Below are 19649 nucleotides of genomic sequence, written 5' to 3'. Positions count from 1 at the left end.
GCTAAAAGACGAAGGTAAAAATTATAATACACTATTCATTTTAGTCGGAAATATTAGTTCTATACCATCGTTTCCTAATTGATTATGTAGGATCTACTGTGATACATACATATGTGCAAAAATATCCAAACCACACACATTGCGTTTGCGTGAGCTCCTACTCATTGGTTGCCGTTTAAAGTCAACTCGATTAAGTCACACTGGATTCTTCCTCGCTACGCTATCTCTTCGAAAAGTGTTGAAACTGATTGCACATTGTTAGTGGTAATGAAGTGAACTATCGACAGACTAGTGGTACCATCTCTGTGAAAAATGCTCAAGCTGTTTGAGCAGTTTGAGCATTGTTTACAGAGATCGGATATGAGTAATTAAATAATTAGACGTTTGATTGTAATGGTAACAAATCCATGCGAGCTCTTACGTAGTTTATAAGCACAGTTGTGACTTGGTTGGACTGTCTTGTATATCAAATCACATGATGGTGAAATAGCATTTAACTATCAACATTATTCCCACTCCAAAGCAATCTTATCAAACTTGTTTCTACGTATCGATATCGTACGTAAATTGATAGATGTAAATGTAATATAGAGATGCAGGAACACTGCATGGTTCATACATAATATAGTACAAGTACTTATGTGTTCTCATGTTTGAAACATTTCGTAGATAGATATAGATTTATATTATACTCTCGCTACTAGAAAAAAATACTTGTGTGTATCTTTAATATTCTTTAGGAGAATGGCAACTACCACGATACTCAGTAAAGACGTACCTGACATCGAAGTAAGTACTCCGAATCTTTAAAGGTTCGTAATTCTTTATGACTTGTTTCGAATGTACACGTTTCATTTAAAACGATTCTCTCGAGAATATATTTATAATTATTCATGATATCGGAGAGCGTTTCAGATAAGAGTTTTAAGTTTCTTCTGGCATAACATTTTGTTATAAGTTTATATTTTTTATAAGTTTATCTATAAGTCTTATATTTTTTATAAGACTTCGTGTCTTATCGTGTATTATTGCTTAATACCACGATTGAAGAAAACGTGATTATAAGAGAGAAGATATTTATAAAAAATACTCGAGTTGAGTATTCTAATTGGAAACTATATTTTTCCAGAATCTTTTGAATTTGAATCCAAAACTGAAGCCATTCGCGAGCCTTACTCCTTCGGCGCATACCAAAGAGAATAAAAGAAAGTGGAAGAGGAATATCAACGAAAAGTGTAGCGTAAGATCTACGACAGAGTCGAGTGAAATTATAATTTTTCAGTAGATTTTTATCCTATTAAAATCATGTTGCAGAAATGTCCACCGTTAACGAAAAACTTCGACGACATCAAACACACCACGTTAAGCGAGCGTGGCGCATTAAAAGAAGCTGCGCGTTGTTTGAAATGTGCCGATGCTCCCTGTCAGAAATCATGCCCAACGCAATTGGACATCAAGTCCTTCATCACTTCTATATCGAATAAAAATTATTACGGTGCGGCACAAGCGATTCTCTCCGATAATCCTCTCGGCCTTACTTGCGGTATGGTTTGTCCGACAAGCGATCTTTGCGTGGGTGGATGTAACTTGTACGCATCCGAAGAGGGACCAATCAATATCGGTGGTCTCCAGCAATTTGCCACAGATGTAACAGAACTTTTCTGCGCGTTTCTCAATACGTTAAATGTCCAATTCTAATTTATAAAATGAACGACATTCTCTAGGTTTTCAAACGAATGAATATACCTCAAACTAGAATCCCTGGGCAAACTGTTCCGCATGCTGATGCTAAAATCGGTTTACTGGGATGTGGTCCGGCTTCTTTGTCCTGTGCAACATTTCTTGCACGTTTGGGCTACGATGATATCACAATATTTGAGAAGCAAAATTACATCGGCGGTTTGAGCTCCTCAGAGATTCCCCAATATCGGCTACCGTACGATGTTGTTAACTTCGAGATAGATCTTGTCAAAGATCTAGGAGTGAAGATTGAACTGGGTAGAGCGTTATCTGAAAATGATTTAACGATACAGGTGTTATTACTATATATACTTGTAATTGTAATTAGTAAACGTGCTAGTGTACGAGCAAAGAAAGATATTAACGCTGGAACCATGATCGTTCCTTTTAGGGTCTTCGAAATTCTGGGTATAAAGCGATCTTTTTAGGTATCGGTCTTCCAGAGGCAAAAGTGGCTCCGATTTTCTCGGATCTTACAGAGGAAATGGGTTTCTTTACGTCGAAAAGCTTTTTACCGAAAGTAGCTAAAGGTAGTAAACCAGGGATGTGCGTTTGTAAAAGCAACGAACTACCATCTCTTCGTGGAAATGTTGTTGTTCTTGGAGCTGGAGATACGGCTTTCGATTGTGCCACTTCGGCATTAAGATGCGGAGCAAAGAAGGTTTTCGTCGTTTTTAGAAAAGGATTTAATAATATTCGAGCAGTCCCTGAAGAAGTAATTATCATTAAATGAATGATCATTTGCGTCTTTATTGTACCTTGTTGCAATGTACATAATTTCTGGGTACCATTAGTTTGATCTAGCGAAAGAAGAGAAGTGTGAATTTATTCCTTTTCAATCGCCGAAACAAGTTATCACACGAAATGGAAAAATAGTTGCAATAGAATTCTATCGAACCGAAGAAAACGAGAATGGTGAATGGGTGGAGGATGAAGAACAAGTTTCCAGACTGAAAGCAGATTTTGTTATATCTGCCTTTGGATCAGGATTACAAGATCCAAGCGGTAAACAATTTTTCATTAAAGTTTTGTTCCTTTTTTTTTTATACAAAAATAATGAAAATAGTCCTGTTTTTAAGTAACGCGGGCCATGATACCTATTAAAATGAATAGATGGAACTTACCGGAAGTAAATGTAGAGGACATGAGTACCTCCGTGCCTGGAGTCTTTTGCGGTGGAGATTTGGCTGGAGTTGCTAATACTACCGTTGAATCTGTAAATGATGGAAAGACAGCTGCCTGGTATATTCACAAGTTCATTCAGGTTAAATTTTTTCTAAAATTCTAATTCAATATTATTCATTTCTGCTAAAAAAATAATTGAATATTTTAAATAATTTTTAATTTGTTATTTAATAGAATTCTTATAATTTGGAAGTATCTGAAACTCCGGAATTACCTAAATTCCATACTCCAATCGATGACGTTGATATATCTGTCGAAATGTGCGGTCTAAAATTCGAAAATCCTTTTGGTCTTGCATCCGCACCACCGTGCACATCCAGTGCTATGATCAGACGAGCTTTTGAAGCTGGCTGGAGCTTCGTTGTTACAAAAACATTTTGCCTGGATAAAGTAATTAACTCCTTGTTAAACTATCGTTCTAAGGAGCAATTTAAGATGATATATGTATAATGTTTTAGGATCTTGTCACAAATGTATCGCCCCGAATAATCAAAGGCGTTACTTCCCGACATCATTACGGTCCGGAACAAGGCAGTTTCTTAAATATTGAACTAATATCCGAAAAATCAGAAGCGTATTGGTGTAATAGCATTACAGAATTGAAGAAAGATTTTCCAACTAAGGTTTTAAAGCAGCAGTTACATCAATTTCCACAAATTTATTACTGTCATTCCTGATACTCATAAAACATCGAATTGATTTTTAGATTATTATCGCAAGTATTATGTGTACATATAATAGAGAGGATTGGACAGAATTGGCTAAAAAGGCCGAAATGGCTGGCGCTGATGCTCTGGAATTGAATTTGTCTTGTCCTCATGGAATGGGCGAGTCTGGAATGGGTTTGGCTTGCGGTCAGGTGTGTTTTTTATAATTAAGTCACGTATCAATATCTTATTGTTAATCATTATCTATTACGCAAGGATCCCGAGTTAGTAAGAAATATTTCAAGATGGATTCGGGCAGCTGTGAAGATACCGTTCTTCCCGAAACTGACACCAAATATCACTGATATTCTCTCCATAGCGAAGGCAGCTCACGAAGGTGTTCATTCTCTTTACATAGGTACTCAAGTACAATGAATAGATGAATAGACAATTTTTTATTTATTGCAGGTCATGCCGACGGAGTATCTGCCATAAATACGGTACAAGGTTTGATGGGATTGCACGCTGATGCAACGCCTTGGCCAGCTGTTGGTGTTAAGAAGGCTACAACTTACGGGGGTGTGTCAGGGAATGCAACTAGACCTCAAGCTTTAAGAGCTGTTTCTACTATTGCAAAGAATATCCCCGGATTTGCCATACTTGGAATAGGTGGTATTGATTCAGCAGATGTTGCTCTCCAGTTTTTACATTGCGGTGCATCCGTTCTACAGGTATAATAACCGATCCTCCAATTTTACGTTACATTGTACATACATTACTTATATCGGACTACTTTTAAACAACGCATAGATTTGCAGTGCTGTACAGAATCAAGATTTTACTCTGATCAATGATTATGTAACTGGTTTAAAAACTTTGCTATACTTGAAGAGTCTGAAGCAGGTGAAAGATTGGGACGGACAAAGTCCACCGACGTTTAAACATCAAAAAGGAAAACCGGTTACCTTACATCATGCCCTTGGTAAGGTATGTACAATTTTTAGTTAAATTTACATGTTGGAGTAGTACATAAGAATAAGGTATATTACCCTGACATGTCTCTTACTGTGACAAAGTTGAGTTGTCAAGATGTATATTTCAAGTTTTATTCTAATCTATTTTATATTTCCCGCTTTAGAAGTGAAAGAGAGAAAGATATATATGAAACCTATAAGAAAGAGTGAGACAGATATTGCCTACCCTACTCTGGAACCCATGGCGCCATCTCTGTGAAAAGTGCTCAAACTGGTCGCACAGCGTTATCGACAGTGAAGTGAACTACTGAAGACTACTAGCGCCATCTCTGCGGGAAGAACTGAAACTAATGCCCGACTAGTTTCAGCGCTTCTCCGAGAGATGGCGCTAGCTCTTCAGTAGTTCACTTCGCTGTCGATAACGCTGTGCGACCAGTTTGAGCACTTTTCGCAGAGATGGCGCCACGGGTTCTAGAGTAGAGTAGGCAATATCTGTCTCACTCTTTCTTATAGGTTTCATATATATCTTTCTCTCTTTCACTTCTAAAGCGGGAAATATCAAATAAATTGCGATAAAACTACTGAAATGTTGCTGTGTTTTTTGGCTTATAATCGAATTGTACTTCAGAACATACCATACTTCGGAGAATATCAAAAACTTCGAGAACAAAAGATAGCTGAAATAAAAAATAATTCAAATCCGCTCGATAAGACTGTTGAAATAACGAGACCGGCTCCGAAACCTGTTATGCCTGTCCCAACAATAAAGGATGTCATCGGTAAAGCTATAAATTATATTAGCACGTTTAAGGACTTAAACAATAAAGAACAAGTGGTAGCGCTTATAGACGATGTACGTTTTAATTATATTTTAATCATTCCAATTTCTATACGTTTCTATTGTATCAATTTTAACGTAGAAAATAACTTATTACATTAGGATATGTGCATAAACTGCGGAAAATGTTACATGGCTTGCGCTGATTCTGGTTATCAGGCAATCAAATTTAATTTTGAGACTCACATCCCAACAGTAACAGATGACTGTACAGGCTGTACTCTTTGTCTTTCAGTGTGCCCTATCATCGATTGCATTACGTATGTTTTTATTTTATCCATCGTAAGACAGAACCATAATAGCTTAATTATAATCTTACATTATCTTTCAGTATGGTGCCTAAAACGATACCTCATGTTATTAAAAGGGGTATTCCGCCGAAAGGAATGTTTGAATTACCAACAACTCTTCTTTGAGTATTAACTGCTATTTCTTCCATACATGGTCATAAATCTATTTTACATAGCAAATATCATATATTTTACAAAAATTGAATACTAGAAAAACTATTTTAACATATAAAAGTGATAACAAATGATAAAATTTCGAAATAAAAGTTAAATACGTACTGTCTTTTCCGGTATCATATTCTTCAGAGTAATGATTAGTCATTCAATTGTAACTCCATCCCAATTTATTCCTTAGAGCAATATAACATGTTCATTAGTTGTTTTTTGATAATCTGTAAAACAATATTATATTTTTTAATATTACTCACCAATCTATTTTACAAACCATACAAATTGATCGTTTATATTTGAGAAAAGGGTGACGAACCGTAATTTGGTATTTTGATTATATTGTATCGTTTGGAGATTCGCTTGTGTCCAAACCATCTTCTGTGATACAGTCATCTGTGTCAGAAGTCTGTTGATCCTGTAGAGCACGTCGCTTTTGAAGTCTCGTACATCGTGGACAACAATGATTACGTTTCGACCAACAAGCACGATGATGAACAGCCGAGCATTGATGGCAACTAATCGAGCTTGCATCCCACGGATATATAATCTCATCGTTACCACATATTTCGCATAAATGACCTCTGTATGTTTCAATAAAGTTTTGTTTCTTAAATATAAAATATTACAGAATTTATTGTTATTCATTAAAGTTTACCTTGCTTTACATAATTCACACTGTTCTGTGATGTGAGTATGCATACTGTCATATGCAGTACGAATTTCTTCTAAAAGCATTCCATTATGAAGATCAACGAGATCTTTAATAGAATAACTTCCGGAATTCTCTATCATATGTGTACGTATTCCAATTTTCCATGGTAATCCTTGATTATTCGCTTCTGGGCACAGAACTAAATAACGTTTCATCATCTGCATTTCTTCACGCATTCTCTGTTTATTATTTATTTTAAGTTCGTAAAATAATTCCTTTTTCTAAATGCAAAATTGTGATTTAGTTTACCTTTACTAATGACAGATCAGGGACTAGAGTGAATAACTTCGGATTTAACTCTTCGAGTAATAGAACGGAACGTTCTTCTAAAAGTGTTAAAAGTTGTGCAGCGGCACGAGATACGAGACGTGGCTCCATGTCCCAATTACGAATTACCCTTGCAGGGATCACCATTGCAGTATTCCAATGGCATCTTTGGCAATAATATAATCCACTATAATCGCAAAGTCGTGGTTCTATCCATGCTGACTCTGTGTTCATAAAAAAAGTACATTGAAAAAAAAATAAATAGAATAATCCTATTTATTAATCTCCAATTTACACTTTCCAGACTTCCTCTTATGTATATTACCTGTATTCTTGAAAGGACTGCCGAAGCAAGAGAAGGATAATCCTTTTGAGAAAGCTTGTAATAAAAGTATAGTTTGTCTACATTCCAAATAAACTTTTGTATGTAAAAAAACTAATATTACTTTTTCCCAAAGAACTAAGCTTGTTTTAACCTTTTCCGAGCTTTACACGGATATATCCGCAACTGAGGACAAGTTCTGGAAATTATTAACGGATATATCCATAACAGTTATTAAACAGTAGTGAACTATTAAATTATAATACAATTGATACATATTCATTTGACTAAAAGTAAGACTATAATACTGCCAATTAAATGGACATTGCTCGGAAAGAGTTAATGTGACACTATGCCACTTATATAAATATGTTGTCATTACTGAATGAGTATACTTACTGAATGTTATGCGTACTTTGCACTCTGCACATCTATATCCTTGATTTGATAAACCTTGTTCAGGGCAAATATCTTTTGTATAAGTATAACCACCCGCTTCACTGGCAACCACATGCACGCATATTCTACATATGTTATTCAAACATTTCCAATGGCAACAAAATTTGCAATCTGTAAAAATCAGTATTAAATGTCACGAGATCTTGCATATAAATGATAACCTGTATTATTTACTTACCACTACACATGTACCATGATTGAAGCATAGTCCAAATAGCTCCACTGCAATGATCACAGTATACAGGTCCAGAAGTAGTTATATAATATTTTTGCGGCACCAAGTGATGCCCTAAAATTACTTGGGTCTCAAGTAAATTCTCTTCTGATGTTTCTCTTAATTCTTGCACTCTCAGACGTAATTCAATTAAACGCCTGACAAGCCACTTTCTTTCATCCGAACATTCGGCACTCTCCAACACCATATGCTTACATTTTTCTACCATGTCTTTAAGATCCTCTTCGCAAGTGGCCTGAAAAAAGTAAAATACTAATAAGTTGAAGTAACTAGAAAATTTCCATCATAAAATATTTTAGGATTTGCTTTATACCTTTGATAATGAAAGCACATTTTCTACTGACTTTAAACTAAAAGGTATAGCAGCTTTGCTATCCGAGCTATCATCTGCTTCTCCTGTCATATAATCAGACGAAGAGGAAGGTGTCGAGGGCATAGTTTCAGAACTGTCAGCTCTGATCCTCGGTTCATGATTGCAATCATTTTCATTTATATTATTTTTTATATCTACCATCTTTAACAACAGTACGTATAGCAAATTATGCACTAAACGTATTCCTTAGCGTTGATTACTTTCTTATAAAATATTCTTGGTTATAGGCACACAAGTAGCACTGTTCATTTAAGTCCTTAGAAGAGGAGTGGCACTTATATTTGATACATCATTGCATTTCAATTCGTAAATACATTAAATTACATAGAATTTAATGTTCGAACAAATTCTTAATACGTTGATGCAGCATATATACGTTTTAACATATTCCTCGTAACAAAAACATGTTCGACTAGAACATTCATGATTTTGAGAGCTACTGACATCTGTCAATAGAAACGTCACATGCGTGCTGTTTACCATCTAAAATAAGAATATCATCTGGTTCTATTTACAGATGATTAAAGCAAATAGAGAATTTTTCCTTCAATGAAATAGATATGAAAGATGTTTTCAAATAGTTAGACAGAATTAATCAATTCGATAATATATGATCCAGAGAAAAAAGAATAGATTAAACGAAGTACCATAACCTTAATTGTTACACTTGATGTACACTTGGATCAGGTTAGATTAGTAACACAGTATGTAAAACGAAATGTGATGAAAGCGAGACTTAAGAAATAATAATGACAAACGTGATGAAGGATCTAACACAGGGGAACAACAAACGGTAGAGAAAATTCCATTAAGTTATTGTAACTACGAAGTTACAATGACTTATGGAATAACGGCGATAATCGATATTGCAGCGAATTACTCTGGAGCAAAATTGGTCTCTCGTTGACTATAATGCATACTTTTTGGAATTTTGGAATCCATACATGTACGAAAAATGTAAACATTTAAAAACCGCGCGGCTTCGGTACACTGAATCGAATTTAAACGGTAGGAAATCACTGCCAGATGGCGGTGTAGTGCGTAATCAATTTTTAAATCGATCCGCGGCCCGCCTGATTTCGGCGCGAAGTTACGAAAAAAGTTGTTCAGCTTCGTAGCAGGTTAGAGAGGTGTGGCATCGCGTTAGTCGAGGAAGGAGTAACGGCGATGGAAATCGGGGACCAGAATCTAAATAAATCGATCAGTAAATAGATCGAGCCTGCTTCCTACTGTTTTGCGATTGGATGGTAAGGGGAGCAGAGGACGGGTGGTCGAGGGGAGAAGAGGCTGTGTATTTGTGGCGTTCAAGTCGGTAGCTGCGATCGCCTTCTGGCAAACATTAACGTGACACCGTTTTGTGCGTGTTGAATAGCTGCGAGGGTCCGTTCGATCGATTCTTTCCCTGTATCGACCGGTCCGATTGGTAGCACAGCGATTTCGATCCATGAATCAAGTGATATTATAATTTCCCTCGGTGTGCATTTACCGTGCATCGTGGTGCAACGTTCCTGCGGCGATTTTCACGCGCGGTTCACTGGCAAGTAACCGTGAATCATTGAGTAAATTCTCGCCACCAACTAGACTATATTCGTTTCGGCCAACGCGCGACCACTTCCGCGTATGTACGTACTACGAATACCTTTCGGTTGCCGTCGCATTCCTTATTTTTTTACTCATTCAAAAGAGTTTAACGTTCGATCCGAATGTCGAAAATAAACGTACACCGGGAATTCGTTCTGCCGATAAATGTTATCGGTGTTGAACAAAAATACCGGTCTCTCCTTATTTGCCACTTTCTCCTTTTAATTCAGGATTACGTAATTAGAAATTTAGAGAAATTCGTAAATTGTTACAGTTCATATTTAACGCGTCATCGCTTCTTTCCATTTCATATATGTATACATATGCGTATCGTACGATATATGAAAATGTCAGTGTCAAAAGCAGATACAGAGCTTAATAGCCGGTAATGAAAAGTTAATAATTGCTATTTTCTCTGTGAGCGATACTCTGCGAGGATCCTTTTAGATTTTATTAAGAACGATCTAGACGGCTCGTGCATTTAGAACGGGTAAACGACACGGGGAAATCTAAGCTCGTGAACTAATTCTGTTTGTTTCGTATTATATAATCGGTTCGAACCGACACGGGAATTGCCGTCAAGACTAGTTTCACCGAAACCAATGACGGTCTGCTATCAATGTCGGATGTGTCTGCTCTCGTTCAAACGTCATCGCGAATACATGAATTTCAGATGTAGAACAACATGGCAATCAACATAAAGTTTACAAAATTCGACAACACACCATGGGGATTTCGACTGGCAGGTGGAAGCGATTTCCCGCAGCCATTGACTGTTATCAGAGTACGTATCCTTGTATTATCATTGCAGTGTTCGTAATATTTTAAACGTGATCCTATATTATTTTTCATATCGTTAATACAATGCACGCACGTTAAACACAACAAATGAATAACAATCCATTAGTTGAGTATGTTTTTACGAATGATAAGAAAGGTCTAATAACCAGGTTTTGTATATACTTTGAGATTTTATTAGAAATATTTGTATAATATGTACGTGAATGCTCGGGAGTACGAAGGGTTGCATACGTACAGGCGTGCAGTTCTAGAAATGTCGATATAGTAGAACAACTACACCGATTTCTACGTTATCGACTTTATGCAACTGCAACTGCAAATGCAATCGGAATACTCGATCGTAAAGTTCAACTAATGCAAAGAGAAACACGTTTATTTGATCATATGTTATACGTGTTTCTAACAGAGGAATGATTAAACGAATAAGGGAATCGATTGGTGATACATTTCTTAGGTCACAGAGGGGAGCCTGGCGGAATGCATGGGCCTAAAAGTTGGCGATGTTGTGGTCAGATTGAACGATCAACCCATCAGCAATCTGACCCACGGTCAAGCACACGAAGAATTAATGCGAGCTGGGAATAACTTTGTGTTGGGGGTTCTGAGGTAAGTACACGATTAAGAGGCAAAACGTAAAAACAATCGAGCCTTCGAAGGAGGTGTTGCCCACTTCCTTATTTCAAACGGAAGCCGACTCGCGAGTCAGCTATGAAAACAATACGATACAAATGTCAATGACACGTTGCATCGTTACATCAAATCGACCCGAGTCGAGGACAGGCTTGACTTGAACTACTTTTAGTGCAAGAATTTTATTTCGGTTACCGCGGTGACACGTGGTCGGATCTTCTTCGAAGCAACTGGAATTTACATTTCGAAGCGACCCAGTCGAAGAGTTATCGGTAATATCTTCTCGGGTAAAAGGAAAAGTACCGGAGAAAAAGAAATAGCGAAAACAGTGCGATGTCCCTGCACGCCTCGCGCGTATTATAATAACGCGACGCAGCCAGAATATCCCGGCGTACAGGCAACGTGTGGTAACGAATTGCAACACTTATAAATAGGTGACCCAGAATGAAATCTGTTTATCATTGGTTGGCGATTTTATTGCTGGCATTTACACTGCACACATATGTTCCACAATCCCTCATTACCCTTTCGCGCGTGAACCGGCTAGCACTAGGCTTCTAAAAGCAAGTTAAAATCGTCCGCAACAGTCACCTTCCATGTAACAGATCGTTGTTCGCGGAAAAGTGTACCGACCACGCGCGACAGATCGATCGAACGAAATTACAATCCGAAAAGCATTAATCGAACGCTACTGTGTTGCACAGAGAAGAAGATCCTCTCAAGGCTTTGGAGGCGCTGTCCGAAGAAAATATAGTCCCCTACAAGATTCCTGTAGGTATCGCACAAGTATTAAACTGCTCGAAAATGTGAACGATTTTACGCGTGTCACTTGTTTGTTAATTGCCATTTGTAAAAACGTTAGCAAACTTTATCAGCTCGCAGATTTGCCGCCCCTCTTCCCGGAGCAAATCTTGAAAGAGGAAACTGTAATCGAGCAATACGAGGAGCTGAAGTGCGAGACACAACAGGTCGAAGAGGAGATCAAGCCAGAAGTAGAACCGCTCCCGGACAAACCTAAAGACGCCAACAGCGAGATTGTACCGAATCAAAATCTCACGGACGACGAAATCGCTCAGTTGATCCTTGAGGAGGAAGAACTTCTCACTGACAAAGGCGTATTGGGGTACACGTTCGCCAACATCTTTGTTTACTTGTCTTGTTACTAACCGAAAGAAGCAAAGGCTTCAGCGTGTCGGAAGAGTCGTAAGACAGAGACGGTTCTTATCGTTCGCATGTTTCAGGGTAAACTTCAAAAAGCTCAAGCCTCGCGCCACTGTTCTGAGACAGTCGAAGGTAATCGAGGAACTCCGGAACCTCGCTGAATCTGAGCCACCTCTGGTCGAACAGCTGAGACGTACCTCTGTGTTTCTGCAAAAACCGCAGCGCCCGATACCGGCGCCGCGTAAGAAACCCGAAGAACAAGAGGACGAAGGCGAGACGTACAAAGTCGTGATAAAGAAGCAGAAAAAGAGGAGCGTCACCGATCGGCTGCTGGAGAGGGGCCTGTTGAGACCCGGGGACGCAAGCACTCCGGAACCCCCTACTCCCGAGGTAAACATGGAAAATAACGAAACGGAGACGAAAATCGAGGAAGACGTTTCGTCGGTTGTTTCGTTGACGCCGCTCGACGATAGTCTATGCTTGCAACAACCGCTCGAACCGACTATCACGTGTCCCGTGGTGTCCTCTCCATCTCTCGAACCATTAATCGAGACCTGCCAGAGTCAATCCCATCCTGATGTTGAATTTGAAACTCATACGAATTCGCAATCGGACGTTGCACCGATACGGTTGTCGAAGCGCAGAGAAAACGTTGCGTTAGCGCGACGTGCATCGAACAAGCGCAAATTCAAGGGCTTGTACACTAGAGCTCATTACTTCCGAAGGTGTCTGTTCGGAAAGAGAAGCTGCGGTGACGTTAAGAAGGCAGTCAAAGTAAAGCCCTCGTTCAGGGAACGCTTCCAGGAAAGCGATCGCAGCGTGGAGGAGTTTCAACAGCTTTCGCGTCGCAGTAGCGTCGAGAGATGTTCGAAATCCAGGATCAAAGGTCGTTACCTTGAAACGTACTTGAAACGGGAAGATAATTGGATGAGGCGCATGATCGACGGGCTATTCGAAAAACCTGTCACCTTTTCCTCGAGTAAATTATTCGATAGGCTGTTGTCGAACAAACAGATCTCTTTGAGAAGGGCTCGTTACGCGGAGAAGATTCTCGTTCGAAGCGTAGAATTTATCGCGGTTCGGCTTCGTTCCGATATTGTCGAGCGCATCGGGCAAGGATGCTCGATGCGAATTGCAAACACGGTAGAATCGAAATCGCGGATCGATAAACGTCTATATTTTAAGGGTCGTTACTTTCAACGTATATTCTGGCGCAACGTTGGCCGGCTGTTAAATTGTATCAAAGGTATTGTGTCCTCGAAGGATGTTGGCAGCAGGAACAGAAGAAGGAGCTCGGCGATGCTCAAGATGAGAGGTCGTTACTTGGAGACCTATCTGCTCGAAAACACGTTCCCTGGCTTGCATAATTTTAGCGATCGTTTTTCGATCATACGACGTTCTAACGTCGTCTCGCCAAAAACGAAATTCTTCGTTCGAACTCGTTACGTCGAGCGTATCCTTAAAAAGCACTTTGAGTCCCTCGGCCTAATCATAGGCTACATTCGCTGCCAGGTTCTCCAAAGTATTTCCGATTCTTCCATCGTTAGCTCAAGCTGTATATCCTTGAAGGCGCGCCAAAAAGAAGACGCGTCTTGCGTTTTGCCTGTAAAGAAGGACGGTGTCTTTTTCAATTTGATACGTTGCTTCAAAGATTTCATCTCAACCGAGATTTTTCACCGTGGCAGCAGACGACTCTCAAGATCATCCAGAGGTAGCGTTTCTGTAAACTCCTGGAGCTTATCGAGTATCTGGAGGAGTTATCTGTTCAATTGGCTGCCTCTGAAGTTCGCCAGGGAATCAACGGATCGTACGATTAACGACAAGAAGATCATTCAGGATAACGATCGTGACGGTCGTAGACTCTCTTTCGTGCCGACCATTCTGTATGAGGAGTTGACGAATCGTATAGGAGTCGATTTCACGAGATTGGTAGCATACGCGTTTGTGCCTTGTACTTCAATTATCTTGTTGTACATCTACAAGTAACACTCATTTATCTAAATATGTTCAGTTCAGATGGTACTATTAATGATTACGATTATGTTTAGATTTAAAAACCACATCACTTGTTCTAGGACATCCCTAACAGACGATAGAGCATCATGGACCATCTGTAAACGTATAAAAAAAATGAAAAAGTGTTCGTCGTTCGAATGAGCAATGTGTGTTGTATCTTCTGTCCAGTGTAACTGTAACATGTTTCTTGTGACTAGAGGTAGCAATTGTACTTGACCGTGGGCCTATGCAGAAAAACGGTAAAAATTCGTCCACTAACTAAAAAACGTTTAATTAAGAGCAATGAAACTTTCTTGGCATGGAAAGTAACATTGCATCTCTTACTTCGTATCACGACTTTCGCGAAATAAAAAAAAAAAAAAAATGCATGGCCCTGCGAGTACATGTAACGTAGTATATACCTGTAAAAATTCAACTCGCACGTCGATTTCACTTATCATCTAGTGACGAGTGTAACGAGTGTAGAGTACGAAACAAAATTGTTGAAATCTCGCGTTATCATGCACGCGCAGATCGATGCATGTAATATCTACATATAGTTATCTCATTGTCAATTGTACTCACGATGGATTTTCGAGAGGAAAAGGATATTCGAAATAAAATATCTGCACCGAATGCTAAAATTCTCGATAACCCTTTAATATCAAACAATGCTGTTGGGACGCGGCGTTTCATCCGGGATGATAGTTCTCCTAAAAATCCTGCTCTAAAAACGTAAACGAGTACTAACTCGAATACGAACGATAACGAATCACTCGAAATGCATATGTAACAGGCAATCGAGCGAACTGTGATAGCGTTTACGTGCCCATTATGATTCAATTGATACACCATGTAGCTCGTATTCGCGCAAGGTAGACGACAATTTCTGTTCCGTATGCATTTCTACGCCACTTCTTTGCACGACAGAGTAGAGAAACGTTCACCCTGTCATCCTTCCGCGAGCCATGTACACTTTAGCTTGTTGTTTGAATTCAGGCTACACCATCGGCGACTCCAGAGCCCGCCTGTCGATCGGATCAGGAGCCCGAGCCCGAATCGCGTCCCGAATCGAAAGCTGAATCGAAGGCTGACTCGAAGCCAGAGGAAAGCGAAACCGAGCAACAACCGGAGGAAACAGCACCCTGCGACGAGGAGAACGCCTACACTTGCGAGGAGGAGACGCGCCAGGAGCAAACCACACGGGAGAACATTCTGAACGAGATCGAGAAAGAAATGGCGGACGTCGCAGCAAAAGTCGACAAAGAGAAGATCAAGGAATTGGTCACCACGGAGATTAACCTGGAGAAGCAGCTGGAGAACGTTCAACGACAACTGCTTTCGTTGAAACAACTACCGAGCGAGATCGAGTGTCACCTGAGAATCGTGTCGGAGCAACTGAAGAAGATCATGGAGCTGAGCGGCGTCCAAAACGGCGCCACTACCAACGATCAGGCCAGGCGAGGTAGGCTCGCTCGCTAAGATTATATTTTGCAAGCGAATGAACCTCGATCGGTATCTCGTGCAAGCCTACGCGTGTGCATATTTTCAATTTTCACGCGTTTCAGACTTTTGAAGCGATGCCAAGCCTCGGCCGCACCGTTTCATTGCGAAACGAGCCGGGCCGCGTTCGATTCGACCCACCAGCTGCTCTCGTTTCTTTCGCGTGTCGCTAAATTCCATCGGCATTGCTGTTGCTCTAGAATACCACGCGATGCGGTGACGAATGATCAATTTCGTTTTCCAGAGGCAAACGAAACGAACGGAGAGGTAAGAGAATCGGAAGATGAGCGCGAGGAACACGACGAGCGTGAGGAACAGGAAGAACGGGAAGAAACAGAGGAACAGGATGTGACAGAGTACACCGAGGATGTTTCGTACTCAGCCCGTTCGGAGGAGCATGTACGAATAGTCCAGCCCAGCGAGGAAGAAGAGGAAGAGACTGAGACGCAGGAACTGGAAGGCACTCTGTCAGTGAAGAGCGAAGAGGGGAGCAGGGTGAAGAAATTCGTCGTCTCGTACGAGACGAAAGTTTTGAAATCACCAAGTCCTGCACCTTCCTATGGTAAATATTTAAAAAAGCTTTCCTCTTCTGATACGATCTGTAACAGACAAAGAAAAAAAGAAAAGAAAGAAAAGAAAAGATAGATAACGTTCTAGAACGATAACGGAAACGATGCGATATGTATTATAGGCAGTTTCGAACCAGATCCAAATCTATCGGCAAAAGATCAAGTTATTCAGGAATTGCAGGTACTTTAGAGAATGCTACGGAATGTAAATTGAATGTTCAGTAACTTCTGTCCTCCCACACTGTGTCACCCAATATACTTTTAAGAATTCCATCGTTGTTTGTGCATTAAAGAATGCGTCTCCTTTTTATTTTAATATACCTGAAGCACTCGAACCGAAAGCGCAGTAACATGCACTCGAAGGGTATCAATTTGTTGTCCCAACTGTATCCTCAAACTTCGTCAAGTTGAAGTTATTCGTGCCATGCACATTCCCGAGAGATCTAAACGGGAAGCACGAGAATTCCTTCGTAACTCTATGTCAAAAGCATTCTTGGATCGTGAAGAAACATTCATTCGAATGGCCGTGAAGCGCGGAATAACGTTTTATATACCTATTGCAGGAGAGAGTAAAGCAACGAGGGAGGAAGCGTTCGCAAGATCTTTGGCCCCAGGCTAAACAGGTCGAACTTACGCTCGGCCGCAGATGGAGGTGTCCGAATGATTTCTTCAATGACGAAATGATTGCCGAGGTTTTATCTTCCCAGGCGGAAGTAATTCGAGGCAGAGCTCTAGGGTGAGTTCCCTTTTTTTTTACCAATTTGATGCATCTGCAACCCGGCGACGCTAATTTAATAATCCAACCCTATCACTTCGTACACTTACACGCGCACACAACACGATGGCCGTTTGCTTTTTATCGAGAGCAATCGCGAGGGGAAGAACAGCCGTACAAGTTGCGTTATATGATTAATTACCCGAGGCAAACTATTACTAATCTTCGTGATTTATGAACGTAGCGTAAACTTCAAGAAATACGAGAAGACGAATCTACCGAACTACGATCACTTAATGAACTCGAGTGTCTATAAGATGATTCATAAGATGGAACGAGAGCCGAAGCGTGGAATTCCAGCTAGGCCTGCCAAAGTGAACGCTGCCGAGGACATAATCGAGAGGGTCGTGGGTATCTGATAGGATCTAAAGAATCTTTCGGGTCCTGAAAAAACATCCGAGGATGAATTTCATTATCATCTTCTTCTATTTCAGAAATCCCCAGCACTGAGCATCGCGGACGACAGGAGCACCCGAAGCGTCAGTCATTGAACAAGTGGGGCATTAATACAACGAGGGAAGAAAAATATTTTTCCTCGCGCAAGAAAGAGCGTTGAACGGAGAAACAAACAGACGGGATTCGTTGGTCCCAAGACGAAGAATAATCAGAATAAAGAAACCGATATAATACGTGCGCTATGGCCAAGGGTATCAAGAGTAAAACGTAAAGTTAATCATTAAGTACGTGTGCGTGTCGTATATACGTGTCTCCAAGTACAAGCATTGTCCAGAAAGAAGTACGTTATAATAAAATGATTGATTCTTTTTCGTAAAACGTTATTTCACCGATATAATTCTTTCCGTCTAGTGATTCACGGAGTACAATCAAGGAATACGTACAGTGATAAATGATCCTATTATGATTCTCTTATTTCGAGTCAACACACTTTATCTGAGCGTCATAGGTCGTGTGTCACGATAATGAGATTCACGCGTAAAACAACCCCTTGATCTCGAATCGGCGAAGATAGAATTTAAACGAAATTAATGTTTTAATTGGAATTGCGATTAAATCGCCTCGTTTCGACGAAATGATCCATGTGACAAGCGCGTTTCACGCGAAGTTCCTTTCACGGAATCGGATATCCGAGGACGACGATCCGTTCGACTCGCGGATGAGCCGCGCATACTTTCACCTTTCCGGAGTTTCCGAGTCTCTTCTGATCGTGAGCTGTGTCCCTCATGCGTACGAGAGGCTGAGTCACTTCAACTGCGGCGAACGAGGCGTTCTTTCTCTGTCTTGCGCTCAGTGGTCGCCTCATGCTTAGGGTCCGAGAACGTGACGTCGGTCCCGAGCAATTTATGTAAAGCATTCTAGGCATGATTCACGAACTAGTTCGCGCCCTCGTGACCGCCACCGGCGCAGAAAATGCAACCACTTTCGACGCGGCTCGAAAATCTAGGTTCATCCGACCAGATACCTGAATGCGTTTCATATTTTGTCCAGCACTATGATTTCTACTTTGACAGAGAAATAGAGAGAGAGAGAGAGAGAGAGAAACGCACATTAGCCTGATTGTTGCGCAGACTAATCGGTCTATCGTTGTTTCGAGCACAGTCACGAATATTACGATCGAGGAGAGGGAGTGCATGGGCGAGCACCGTGGCGGGCAAGGTGCTTCTCTTCATGGTCGAAGCACTGGGAGCAATGACAGACGGTGGAGCGGCAGGAATCGGCACTGCTGGAGGAAGAAAGGTACGATGGGGGGAAAAAGACGAAATGAAACGTCAGGAATGCCATCCTGATACCACCACCACATCTATGACGTATCCTTTTTCATCCTTTTCTATTTCTGGCTGTCTCCCTTATTTCCTTCCCTGGTTGCACTCCCTCTCTTTTGATATTTCTCCGGCTGTCCGATTATAGCTCGCCCGTTCTATTATCCTTATCTCTTCCTCCTTTTATACGTAGTACCCTTATCGGTGTTCTCATTTTTTATAACGCTTCTTCTTCTTCGTTTGCGAACGAAACGCTTTCCATCCACGTTTAGCTCTCTTCTGTTCGATCTGTTCTCCCTCTTATCCCTGTTTCCGGTTACCCTCCACTTTTTCCTCGTCATCCTCTTTACTTTCGAACATTCACTACTTATACGATACAGTGAAAACCGTACATTTCATTACCGAAGGCAGTACGTATAATCCCATCGAATCGTACAGTTCCAACCCCATTCAATTCAAAATCATTGATTCCAGTGGCCTTCACCCGCATCATCACCGCTCCTCATTTTTCATAGTTGCGATACACAGTCAAAACAGATAAATCTAGTTGGCGGTTTCCTTCGTTTTCGTGTGGAAACGTGGCGTCTTCGTTGCACCTTCCATTCACCCCCTCCGCGGGTAATTCTGGATCGCAGTCTCGTTCCTACCCGCGTGTTGGGTCTCTATCCCCATCCCCGCCCCTGGCCAGAGCCATAGCAGAGTC

At 40.6% G+C, this 19649-nt stretch overlaps 3 protein-coding genes and 1 long non-coding RNA gene across 8 annotated transcripts; 2 read left to right on the top strand and 2 right to left on the bottom strand.

The window, feature by feature from the left end:
- Positions 1-674: 674 nt before the first annotated feature.
- Su(r) (dihydropyrimidine dehydrogenase su(r)) lies at positions 675-5972 on the top strand. Of its 2 annotated transcripts, XM_076897086.1 has the most exons (16): positions 675-789; positions 1130-1240; positions 1315-1647; positions 1725-2033; positions 2132-2455; positions 2535-2745; positions 2820-3004; positions 3100-3315; positions 3384-3548; positions 3632-3784; positions 3849-3969; positions 4041-4303; positions 4383-4559; positions 5175-5399; positions 5487-5644; positions 5716-5972. In XM_076897086.1, exons 1-16 carry the CDS (start codon positions 745-747, stop codon positions 5798-5800), a joined length of 3081 nt encoding a protein of 1026 aa, XP_076753201.1. In that variant the 5' UTR covers positions 675-744; the 3' UTR covers positions 5801-5972. The 2 variants fall into 2 exon arrangements, with proteins under 2 accessions (XP_076753201.1, XP_076753202.1); XM_076897087.1 differs by lacking the exons at positions 5487-5644; positions 5716-5972 and having other exon boundaries at positions 4383-4554; positions 5175-5373.
- LOC143424845 (uncharacterized) lies at positions 5733-6055 on the bottom strand. Its single transcript, XR_013101980.1, has 2 exons — positions 5954-6055; positions 5733-5837 (listed from the first exon to the last, which is right to left on the bottom strand). It is a non-coding gene; the product is annotated as an uncharacterized LOC143424845 (long non-coding RNA).
- A 98-nt stretch (positions 6056-6153) lies between these two features.
- On the bottom strand, positions 6154-8417 carry Def8 (differentially expressed in FDCP 8 homolog). 2 transcript variants are annotated; one of them, XM_076897142.1, is made up of 7 exons: positions 8154-8417; positions 7784-8075; positions 7546-7716; positions 7150-7203; positions 6807-7048; positions 6501-6736; positions 6154-6426 (listed from the first exon to the last, which is right to left on the bottom strand). In XM_076897142.1, the coding sequence occupies exons 1-7, from the start codon at positions 8352-8354 to the stop codon at positions 6180-6182; spliced, it is 1443 nt and encodes a 480-aa protein (XP_076753257.1). In that variant the 5' UTR covers positions 8355-8417; the 3' UTR covers positions 6154-6179. The 2 variants fall into 2 exon arrangements, with proteins under 2 accessions (XP_076753257.1, XP_076753258.1); XM_076897143.1 differs by lacking the exon at positions 7150-7203.
- Positions 8418-10240: 1823 nt separating this feature from the next.
- Positions 10241-18005, top strand: LOC143424799 (uncharacterized). Of its 3 annotated transcripts, XM_076897109.1 has the most exons (11): positions 10345-10578; positions 11050-11201; positions 11930-11996; positions 12101-12348; positions 12467-12776; positions 15381-15846; positions 16129-16446; positions 16576-16634; positions 17017-17189; positions 17413-17575; positions 17663-18005. In XM_076897109.1, the coding sequence occupies exons 1-11, from the start codon at positions 10480-10482 to the stop codon at positions 17717-17719; spliced, it is 2112 nt and encodes a 703-aa protein (XP_076753224.1). In that variant the 5' UTR covers positions 10345-10479; the 3' UTR covers positions 17720-18005. The 3 variants fall into 3 exon arrangements, 2 of the variants coding, with proteins under 2 accessions (XP_076753223.1, XP_076753224.1); XR_013101979.1 differs by lacking the exons at positions 16576-16634; positions 17663-18005 and having other exon boundaries at positions 10318-10578; positions 17413-17553; XM_076897108.1 differs by lacking the exons at positions 15381-15846; positions 16129-16446; positions 16576-16634; ... (1 more) ...; positions 17413-17575; positions 17663-18005 and having other exon boundaries at positions 10241-10578; positions 12467-14725.
- Positions 18006-19649: the final 1644 nt, after the last annotated feature.

The sequence above is a fragment of the Xylocopa sonorina genome, chromosome 6, assembly GCF_050948175.1.
Source record: "Xylocopa sonorina isolate GNS202 chromosome 6, iyXylSono1_principal, whole genome shotgun sequence".
Taxonomy (NCBI): domain Eukaryota; kingdom Metazoa; phylum Arthropoda; class Insecta; order Hymenoptera; family Apidae; genus Xylocopa; species Xylocopa sonorina.
The sequence above is the reverse complement of the archived record's forward strand: the minus strand, read 5'-3'. Positions and strand labels throughout refer to the sequence as shown.

Excerpts from the sequence above, each read along its gene's own strand:
- Def8 (XM_076897142.1), bottom strand. The coding sequence starts at position 8,354 with ATGGTAGATATAAAAAATAATATAAATGAAAATGATTGCAATCATGAA. Across the intron at positions 7,717-7,783 it reads ATCATGGTACATGTGTAGTG|ATTGCAAATTTTGTTGCCAT; the intron begins GTAAGTAAATAA and ends TGATTTTTACAG. Across the intron at positions 7,049-7,149 it reads CAGTCCTTTCAAGAATACAG|AGTCAGCATGGATAGAACCA; the intron begins GTAATATACATA and ends TTATGAACACAG.
- LOC143424799 (XM_076897108.1), top strand. The coding sequence starts at position 10,480 with ATGGCAATCAACATAAAGTTTACAAAATTCGACAACACACCATGGGGA. Across the intron at positions 10,579-11,049 it reads AGCCATTGACTGTTATCAGA|GTCACAGAGGGGAGCCTGGC; the intron begins GTACGTATCCTT and ends TACATTTCTTAG. Across the intron at positions 11,202-11,929 it reads TTTGTGTTGGGGGTTCTGAG|AGAAGAAGATCCTCTCAAGG; the intron begins GTAAGTACACGA and ends TGTGTTGCACAG.